The 10,795-nt window shown below is 44.6% G+C and overlaps 1 protein-coding gene across 1 annotated transcript; it reads right to left on the reverse strand.

Annotated features, from left to right (window-relative positions):
• LOC103375950 (cryptochrome-1) lies at positions 1-5,741 on the reverse strand. The gene is made up of 9 exons (XM_008306261.1): positions 5,422-5,741; positions 3,102-3,753; positions 2,666-2,977; positions 2,388-2,560; positions 2,191-2,275; positions 1,873-2,105; positions 1,510-1,704; positions 1,194-1,419; positions 1-1,063 (listed from the first exon to the last, which is right to left on the reverse strand). The coding sequence occupies exons 1-9, from the start codon at positions 5,641-5,643 to the stop codon at positions 525-527; spliced, it is 2,637 nt and encodes an 878-aa protein (XP_008304483.1). The 5' UTR covers positions 5,644-5,741; the 3' UTR covers positions 1-524.
• Between the last annotated feature and the right edge of the window lie 5,054 nt (positions 5,742-10,795).

Consider the following 10,795-nt stretch of genomic DNA (forward strand, 5'->3'; position numbering starts at 1 on the left):
TTCTGGTTACTTTCTCGTTTATTTCACAGCATTTAGAGTTTTTATTATAAACGTGTGAAGTATATTTGAAAATGACATCTTGTGTGACATAATTTCGGTCAGTTCTTTGGTATTACACAGTAGTGAAGAGGTGATATGCTTCCTTTCAAGTTTCACATGAGAACACATTACACAAATACAACAAAGGTTGCCCAGAAACCAAAAATAACAAATGAAAGGTGCACCATAACTATGTACACAGACCACCCTGATCCAGTGCTTTTCACCAACACTGATATAATAAAAATTTTACCTGAGATTATGCTGAAAACTCACTTTACAAAACATTAGGAGATTTCCAACCCTCCTGTAAACTTTGCTTTATTCACACAAATGTTCTCTCTTTGCAAATTCTTGGCTCCACTGTAGATTCGATGTCCACAGCTCATCTTTGCACCCACCTGCTGACTGTTGCTCTTTAGCATTTTGTACATTTGCATATAACACCTGTTTGAATCTGTAAACCTTTAGCCTTGATCTCTGGGTCACCTAAGTGAAGTGACCGCTCCACCTGGCACTACAGAGAACCTGTCTTTGGCTGTTGGAGTCCGTCTGGCTCTGCCCCGAGGTGAAGGAAGCAGAGGGAGCCCCTCCATTCTGCGATAATCACTCTCCAGCCTCTCCTTTCTCTGTGTTCCCTCATACATCACGCTGGCAGTAAAGTCTCTCTCATTAAGGAAGGCAATGGTCTCATCCCTCTTGCGGCTCACGTAGCCCTTTAGAACGGCATTGTAGGGGTTCGCTGCGGCATCTGCATCCGGATCTTCTAGCTGGTGTTTGAATTCCATGCGGGTGATGACGGGCAACAGGAACTGCTTCCCCTCTGTCCTCACAGCCCCATGAGATAAGCCCAGAGCCTCGGACACCAGCCGTGGGGGCAAAGGCACCAAGTCACAGCCGGATCGCTTGTCCACATACTGTCCAAACTCTTTACGCACCAAAGCCACATCTTGCAGAGACTGATTCCTCCGCCCCTCTAGGTCTGTAATGATTCGCTCGGGATATGTCTGTCCAAACGCCACACCTAAAAAACAGGATTTGTATGTTGAGGTGCACAATTGTATGCTGTATATAGTGTGATTCAAAACAGGTGTTCTTTGTGCTATTATGATTTATAAAGAGGAGAATCTACAGCCTTTTGATAAACTCCTCACCTGCTCGGCGCAGCATGGACGCAGGACATTTCCAGGGTTTGTGAATGAGCTCATCGGGCAGATCTGCAAGTTCTGGACACCATTTCCTCACGTAGCTGCCGTAGGGGTCACAGGTCATTGCTGCATCAATGGGGTGCATAACAAAGTTCCAGTGATCCAGGCCACACATGCCCCCATTCTGCCACATCATAGCGTCGATGGCAACGTCTGCATCTACCAGGGTGTCCTAAACACGTGCAAATTTTGTGATACAGTACCTGTTTTATTATTTATATGTATGTCAGTGCATTCGTGCCTTCATGCATAAACATCTCACCTGGAACCAGCGGTAGCCCTCTTGCCACGGCAGATGGAGGTACGCGATGAGAAAAGATGCCACCACGTGTCTCATGTAGTTGTTCATCCAGCCTGTCAGCCACAGCTGCCTCATGGCTGCATCCACCAGCGGGTAGCCCGTTTTACCTCGCTGCCATGCCTTGAGGTGGCCGCGATCGCTGCTCCACCGCAGAGCCTGCCAACACCAGAGGATGAATAATGCTTTGTTAATGAACATCATACTTCATCGTGTGTGATGGGCTTTTAATTACAGATGAATAAAGTGTGGTGGCTAACTGAAAAATCAAAAGTTTTATGATATCACTAATGTGCAGTCAGCATGTCGTCTAAAGCCCATTTCTACCTTGTATGGAGGTCTGAGGGATTCCCAGGGGAGGTCGGGAAACAGGGTTAGCTGCCAGTAAGCTAAATCCCTCCACGCGAGTTTCCGTTGGAACTTTGGGGGTCGACAACGTGCTCCTTTGGCGTCCCATAATAGCCAGCGTGGACTGAGCTGACCGAAGTGAAGGTAGGGTGACAGGCAGCTGGTGTTCGGAGCATCAGCCCTGCCAGACTCTTTTTCATATCTATACACACCTAGAAAACATGGAAATAATCATAATGTCACACTGCTTAACAGTCCTGCAAATACAGTTTACAAAGTACACAGAAGACGTCTCACCATCATGAAGAAAAGCGTCTAGCCGGGCATGTGCTCCTTCTTCGCTAAAATCCCAGGACTTTCGGATGTTTGCTGCCCAGTCAATCTGGATACCAAAATGAACACAGGAAAATATTGAGAACCGCAAGATCTACTGTTCTATTATGACTTAGGTTTGGTGCTTTATGTTACAGCGCTGCTTTGCTGTGATGACTAACCGTGGTGCCATCCTTCCTGCGGGGCATGCGTGCGAGGCCTAGTGTATCCAAAGGCGCACCCTGTGGCCAACGGGAAGGTGTGGGGAGAGATACTGGAGGGTCCAGGGGAACCCCTAGTGTAGACGCTGGGTTCTGTTTACAGCAACTCATGAAGTGAGACACTGAACCAATTCCTACATCGCAGAAGAAGACAAGTAGAAATTCAGGTTATACGTCAACTATAAAATACAAATATTCACGCAAGCTTAGCACGACAAATCCATTTTGTTGTGACTAACCTCGGAGTCCCACGCCCTCTGTGCTGACAGAATAAGGGTCCCTGAGGCAGTAAGAGTGGAACATCCTGCATTCAACACCGTCTTTCTTCAGAGCTGACACCACCACATCATCCCTGTCCTTCAGCCAGGGCTCATACAGGGCATTAGCCAGCACTGTCCTTGCCCCGGTCTCCTTTACCAGCTCCTTAAGTGTCAGCAGGGAAGATCCCACCTCATTCCCCTCTCCATTTGCCTTGAGGAAGACGAGATGGCTGCCGATGCGCTCCAGAGATGAAGAAAAACAAGACAGAGCCTGATGAAGCCAGTATTTACCTGATAAAAACAGGACGACATGATTAGACAACAGTAGGGAAATAACCAAACTTTAGCTTTATGAAAGGTTTGATTCCATTGTGCTTTAACAAAGACTTTATTCATGATTCCTTGAGCAACTTACAGGCTCCCCCCATAGCCACTGTAACCCCTGGTCCCTCCTCCTCTTCAGGGCTCCAGATGAAGACTGGGATTACAGGTGCACCCACCTCCAGCGATCCCATGAGAGCAGGGTTGTCACACAGTCGCAAATCCCTCCTGAACCACAGTAGTACCGGTGGTGGTGCTGATGGAGAACAGGGCAAGCCCACAAGCTGCTGACCAGCACCTTTTCTTCGCTGCCGCCTGTTCTTGGAGTGCTTTGGTTTCTCTGATTGAATCAAATCTTCTGTCCCCATCCTTTGATCACCTTCTCTCACTGCATCTTGCTTGGAAAACGACACAGTCTGACCTGGCCCAGGTGTCTGCTTTTTATGTTTGTCAAGGTGTGTGCTTTTCTGAAGCTCAGTCTCTCTGGTTGTTTGCGGTGGACTCCCATTCCTCCAGGGTCCAGTTTGTGCTGAGTCTGTGTTTTTTCTTACGTCAGGTACATCTGCTGGCTGGGTGTAGTTGCTTCCCTGAGATTTGGAGACTGAGTTGAGCTGAACAGAGCTGCTCTGATTGGGTCTGTCTTCAGGCTGCAGAAGTTGTAACTCTTGGCTGGGGGTTGACAGCTGGTGATCTTTCATTTCCAGTAGAGAGAGAGCCAACGCAAGTTCCAGTTCATCATCTTCAGTCTACAATTTAATTAGGACAATCCATTATTATTACAGTAAAAAAACAAAACAAAACTGACTTTATTTTTTTAAGTTGTATCTCAATATGTCAGGTTGGTCTTTAGGAAACACTAGCAAAAAAATGTTTTGACTGATTTGCCTTATGGACAATCAAGGTTGCAAATGGAAGAAAGGATGAGCTGTAAAGTTCTTCAACAATAAGTTTATAAGGCCATATGCCCTTTGCAAAGACCCACAGATGTTTTCACTGATTTGAGCAGATTAGATCTCTACTAAGGAACGACCGGGTGCGTACAGACAGCAGGGCTTAATTTCCACTCACAAAGCACTTTATTAGAAACGCCACGCCGATATTGGGCAGGGCCTCTCTTTGTTCTCAAAACAGCCTCCGTTCTTCATGACTTGGATTCCACAAGTTGTTGGAAACATTCCTGTCAGATTCTGCTTTATATGATTGCATAACAAAACTTTTGCACATTTTCAGTCATGCTGTCGATCTTTCATTCTACCACGTCCCTAAGGTGTTCTCTCAATACACTGTCATGTTCATGAAACCATTTTGCAGTGGCTTATGCAGAAACCTGCATCCAGCACTATGGCTTCATCCATTATGCCGGAAGTATTAGTTAAAATATGGGTAAATTATGGCCATTAAAGACGCACATGGTCAACAATAATACTCAAGACTTGCCACACAGCTCGGCCACACTGGTTGCTTCTTGCTTTTACGCCATTCTAACTAAACTCTTGAGATTGTTGTCGTCAAAATCCCAGTGGATCAGCAGTTTTCTAAATACTTAAACCAACCCATGTGGCACCAACAATCAAACCCCTGATATGAATTTTTTTCTCCATTCTGATCGTTGATATGAATATTAACTGATATGCATCTGCATGATTTTATGCTAGGCAATGGTGTCATGTGATTGGTTACTTGGATAATTGTATCACAGGTGTGCAGCACAGGTGTTCCAAAGTGCCTGGAGAGTGTGCGTAGCTCCACCTGTAGATGGAGAACTTACATAAAAACATGTATAAATACTAAGTGAGTAGTAACGATGAATACTGTTAGAACATAGTGCGTTTTTAAAATTCTTGATGAAATACCTAAAAGCTGAGCTTTGCTAAACCTGACCAAGTTGCGTGCGCAGGTGCGATTAGCTATGAGTTAATTAACATACATGGAGGCGTCGCCATTTTGGCTACTATCCAAGCAAGAGGGTCCTTGGTTAATGTTTGTAAGCATTATTATATAACAATTATTTTTAGATATGTAGCAAGCCAGTAGTGAAATATTCTTCTCATGAGTAAGCACAGCAAAAAAAGCAGATACCATGTTGTTAAAACAAGAACTAAACGAAGTTGTTTCCGTGTTTTTGCTAACTTCAACGTAACTAGCTAGCTAAAGTTAGTTGTTTGCTAACACGTTAGCCACAACAACTTCACCCCCAAGGTAAATTTAGCCTCTGGTAGTGGTGGACAGTTAAATTTAGCTTTCAGGGGTAAGTAAAACACAACAGACTAACTTGTATTAAAAATATCTAATGTCTTTCACTTATTAATTTTCGTGTGATTTTTAAACACTCTTGCTTTTCTCTAAATGAAAAAGTACCTATATTGAAATGCATTCTTGTCTGTCTTTTTCTTATCGGCTATGAGGGCACTGACCTTGGAGAAATATTCCTGGTAGATGGAGGTGAGGATGGAGTGCAGGGCTCTGTTGGCCGTGGACAAAGGCTGGATGAGGGACGGGAACTGTGTGCGGGTCTCTTGGTGCCCCAGGACGGACACACACATCGCAAAGAAGCCCTCTGGATCCTCTCGACCCGCCAGCACGTCCCTCAGCATCTTTCTCACCACGGTTTGGGCATCAGCCGCTGGAGGAGGCATCTTCCCAGTGAAAGGTAACGATGACTGTGACTGTGAAATGCTTCCAAGCTTCAAGTTTAAGGCATCAAACTGCTCCACGTTCCTCCCCAGCGCCGGTTACCAAAGACCAGCTGATTCTCAGTTACACAAGCCATGTGTCTGTGTTTTGTAACCTGCAAAACTAACTATATGTAATAGTTAAATTTCCCCAGTAGAGGGTGTACAAATCTAATAAATCGTGCCTGAGCAGTGAGGCTGGTGAAGCCCAAAGGTGCTTGACTGCTTTTCCACAACATGTGATTAACAGATTGGATTCCTTGTTTACATTTCAATAATTTGACATTATGGTAGAGAGATATAAACTTCATAAATGCTATGGGAAGGTCTATTTTTGCCATAGATTTGAGTCCCTCTTTGTGTCTATTATAAAGTCGCTTCTCTACCAAATCACACCTGTCAACACAAATGTTTCAGGATTCCCAAAAGCTAAATCCAATCAAATAAAGATCCTTGGTTCAATTAGAACTGATGTAAAATAAATAAATATATGAACCTGGGGAAGCATCTACCTCAAGACAGTCATTCTCTAATTTTTTTTTTTTTACATAGCCTTCATCTTGACAGGAATGTGTTCCTTTTCAAGTGCACTCTGTGATGTGAGACTGAAAAACAAAGCCAGGAGACAGTGTACCCAGCAGTGAATTTTTAATCATGGTCTGTATTCATGCTGTTGAAGGGTTGCTAAGTAATTGATTTTTTTAATGAGACCATGAATAAGCTTTTGAATGCACACAGCAGGGGACAATGATTTGTGGCACTTGTGGACCAAACTATAAAATGCTTTGTATAGTTGATAAGCTCCGCTTGTAACACCATATTCCTGGAATTACTTATTTTTCTCATGCAAGAATTATCTCAAGTAGTCATCCAAAATGTGACTCAAGGTTTCAAATACAAGGACGCACAATCTCGGTTATTCAGACTATTATGTGAAAAGTAGTCGGAGTGTATGAGGGGAAGATGTGTTGAGAGCTGTGGTATGTGAAGAGAGCAAGACAGAAAGAGAGAGGGAGAGAGAGAGAAAGAGATTGAGAGAGAGAGAGAATCAATAGTGTTTAGACAGAGAAGTGGAGTCTAAGTGTGTGATCAATAGAGAGCAGAGAGGAGAGATTAGCTGCTTTTCTCTCTCAAACTAACACTGACAAATTGGTGAATTGGTGTATCGGCCCTTGGGCTAAACGGATTGACCTGCTGTTTCCATGTTCTACCGTGTACTGTCAATAAAGATCTGTGTTCATTGTGGCTCTCAATGAAGAGAGTGAATGAAGCACCATAAGAGAGAAAAAGGGAAAGGAAGGAAGGGAACTGAAGAAGTAGAGACCCGGTAAAGCAAGGTGCAGCCCAGGTGCCCGTGTAGCCTTGATACTCACAAAATGTCCACACTTCAGCCTCATTAACACATTCGTGCACTCACATGTGCATCCTCGTGCACACTGTTATAAAACCATAATAACGTCTCCAGGAAAATTAATGGAAAGACAGATTAAAAACTAAGTGAGGAGAAACGGGCCACTGGTGTAGCTATTTGCAACTCATAAATCATTCTGACACACCCACGCGCATGTAGACACACGCATAGACACACACACACATACACACACACGTACTGTAATTAACCACAGGCTATTTACTCTCTCCTGCTGTAAATTAGACATGCAGACACAGTTATTACATTAGGGGGATCTGCCATGCAGAATGCTAACAGGAGGAGGAGGGGACACTCGTACACACAACAACCGGCGCGTACAAACATAAACACACACATACATGTACACAAGAAAGAGGGTATGGAAGAATCATAGACTGACGGGAGTGAAAATGAAGCTGCAGCACAGAGAATAGGGGCCCCCAGCTCTTTGTTCCCTGCTGCATTTCATTATCTGAAACGCCAGCCAACACACACGACACACACACACACATAAACACAACGCACCTCCCCCTTCCCTAAAGCTGTCTGCCTCCACTCCATGCACACAGCACAAAAAGAGAGGAAAATAGAGATACTGCGTCAGTGCCATTCATTGGCATCTGGACTCGGTCATGACAAGCATGTCTGCACGGTCATCTTTAGCAAATCGACCAAGCTGTTCTGAGTTGACCACCTCGCTTCAACCTGTGCTCACAGAAAGCGCTAACCCATAAATTCAATCGTAAGCCCAACAACAGGAGATGAGGACTTGATTAAAGCAAGTATTGATACTACGTCTTTGGTAGCTTGTCTCCATTTAGTTCATCTGAAGTTTTTTTTTTTTTTCTTCTTTCCAGCAGTCCTCCTGTTTGTGTGTGTCCTCTGGTTCCCCCTGCCTCCCTCACCCCTCTCTGTCCCTCTGTTTTCCCACGGTGATCGATAGCTCATTACAATCATTGACTGCGGCTCATCAGCACCTGTTAAGGTCTGGAGAGACAGAAAAGGTGCATGTGCTTCTTAGAGTGCGTGTCTTTTGATGCGAGCCTATCGATGAATAGAAAGATTGGTTTTGAATGAGTCACAGGTCAAGTTTGACATTTGAATAGTTATTTTCTGATTCACATCCATTGCTGCGGGTGTCTAGTTTGTCGCCGCTTTATGGTCCGTGGTCTTGGGGAACATCTTATTATGCAACTCACGTGGGTACCATGGTTTGTTGCTATGGTGATTGCCAAGGGAGCCAGAGTATTATAGGTGTTTATCCTAGACAGGAGCAAGGCTACTCTCTGTCTATCAGGACATGCTTCAATTTACCACACGGTTTGGACCACACATAAAGATCAACGCAGCTACAGAGGGACAAAGGGAAAGCTGAGAATATAACACAGTCAAGTGTTGATGTGATTTAGAGGAAAGATTATTCAGTATTCATATTCCTGGAAGAAAGACCTTGTTCAAACACTCAGTTGTTGGTTTAATGCGTCACTGCAGGGTTTGTTTTTGGAGAGGACAGGCTGTGAGCCGAAAGAAGCAAACAGAGAAAAAGAGGAGAGACTCTGAGAGACGATTAGAAACTACAAACCGTGGTTAAAGGCAAGGAGAAATATGTTAGAAAAAAGAAAGGGGAAAAAAAAAAGGAACACAAAATAAAAGAGACAATAGTGAGACCTCAAGAAGTCCCCCCTGGTTTCATTCACAGGATGTGGTCTCAGTAAAGAGGAAAATTGGCGTAAGAGTGTGAAGTTTTAAGGAAAAAGGGGATATAAATAGAGTGAATACAATGGAGGGCTGAATAGAGAACAAGTCTCTCAGTCCATGCATAAATTACACACATCATTTACATATTCATTATGTTTTGTGTTCTAATGAGAGTATTTGCTTAATAGCTTCACCACCACTGGCAGCTTTTGTTTGACACGAGAGAATTTAAAGAGAAGGGGGGGAAAAAAGAAAAATAAAGGCGCAAGGGTCATCTCAGTAAAGTGGGTGAGGTCAATGGTACACAATCAATTTTACGATTATCGTATCAATCATATTTCTGTATTGTGCGTGTGAGAACAAGTACAACATGCTCAAGGCTCTTAGAGATATGAAATGAAGCACACATGATGGGGGTTGGTAAAAGTTAATTAAAACAACACAAGCTTTCTCCAAACTCAGGGCTTTCTTCGTCCTTCTCGTCTTGTCCCGGCGGAATAAGTAACTGCTGCTGTAATTACCTACAGGGCAGTCACTGAGAGCATTCCTTCAGGTGCCGAAAAAAGTGTACCAAACGACAACAAAGACCGGCGATTTGCGGCGTACCTTTAAGAAATGAAAAGTTGCATGTGCGTCAATGAAGTAATGTTGAGTACATAGACACGTGCAGCATTTCGCACAAACTGAGGGGGTAAATGATTTAGAAAGTGATTGAAAGAAATAAGGGAAAGAGCGAGGGATGGAAATGTAGAGACAGGGGGAAGGGCAACGGAGGGATGAGCTACAAATGAGAGCGATGGCGGTGGCAGGTTGGCACAGTGCCATCCAGTCAGGACTTGAGCGGGGGCGGGCATGGGCATGGGCGAAGGGGCGAGGAGAATAAGAATGAAAGAGGAAGAGAAACAGACCTCCATACTGCTACCATGGTGCCACCTTGGCACAGGCATAATGGGTCGTAACGAACGGGAGACTGGGCAGAGGAAAGGAATAGCAAAGCGTAGAAGTAAGTAAGATGCCAGCAGACAGAGGATGACTCAGATGTAGATGGCTGAAGAAGGCATAGACGGAAGTGGAAGAGAGAAAAATGGATGATACTATAAAACTGTAAGGTTTAACTCCATGATGAGCATCGGTTACATGAAGAGAAACGGCGCCGGAAAATCCTACATTTTATCCGTTTACCGACTTTTCTGTCTCTCTGTGCCAGCCGCGGCGTGCCAGCCAGCGGGCAGCGTGCCAGTATACAGTCATGGCATACCCGGCGGGATCAAAGCGGATGGCGAAGAACTGTCATAGGCAAAGACAAGGGACTCACCTCTGTGGATTTGCTACTAATCACCGTTTGTTTGCTTGGACAAAGCCAAGAAGAGGTGCCCGGGCAACGGTTGCCAGCGATTCTGTGATGGCATCTTTTCGGGGCGGCAAGGGCACGGGGAGAAAGATGGCATGCTGCCAAGGCGACATAAGACACACATTTGTAAACAGAAACCTCCATACGGTGAGCAGAACATTTCGGATGCCTTGAATGTTTTCGGCGATGGCATCCCCTCAAGGGAGAGACTAGAAACAGAGATGGCACCATGCCAAACGCAAACTGTGAGGCATTCACAGCCGCCATCAAAAGCTGTACAAAAACGCGGCAAACGCAGAAACAAAATAGTAGAAAAAGGTTAGAAATAGAAACACAAACGCAGCTGTGGCGGGAGTATGGGACAAAAACCATTTCCTCGATGCCAACTCTGCTCAGTGCCAACTGCTGCACTGAAAGGAAGCTGCTGCCCATTGCAAAGAACTAAGGCGAGGGATCGTACCATTCCACTATGGAGAGGAAGAGTATGCAGAAGAAGAGGAATAATGAGCAAAATGAATAAAGGATATGGAAGAAGAAAATATGAGGAATTTTGTGCTTAACGAAGAACAGTGGGAGTGGGTGGACAAGGATGATGAAGAGCCTCTTTCCTGCACTTGCACACCTGGGATGTTCTTAAAGGGATATCCCCTCAGACT

This window comes from Stegastes partitus, unplaced genomic scaffold (assembly GCF_000690725.1).
Source record: "Stegastes partitus isolate 25-593 unplaced genomic scaffold, Stegastes_partitus-1.0.2 Scaffold3636, whole genome shotgun sequence".
Taxonomy (NCBI): domain Eukaryota; kingdom Metazoa; phylum Chordata; class Actinopteri; family Pomacentridae; genus Stegastes; species Stegastes partitus.

Coding starts and splice junctions, on each gene's coding strand:
- LOC103375950 (XM_008306261.1), bottom strand. CDS start 5,643: ATGCCTCCTCCAGCGGCTGATGCCCAAACCGTGGTGAGAAAGATGCTG. Junction 2,978..3,101: donor AGTGGCTATGGGGGGAGCCT/GTAAGTTGCTCA, acceptor TGTTTTTATCAG/GTAAATACTGGCTTCATCAG. Junction 2,276..2,387: donor GCAGGAAGGATGGCACCACG/GTTAGTCATCAC, acceptor TTTGGTATCCAG/ATTGACTGGGCAGCAAACAT.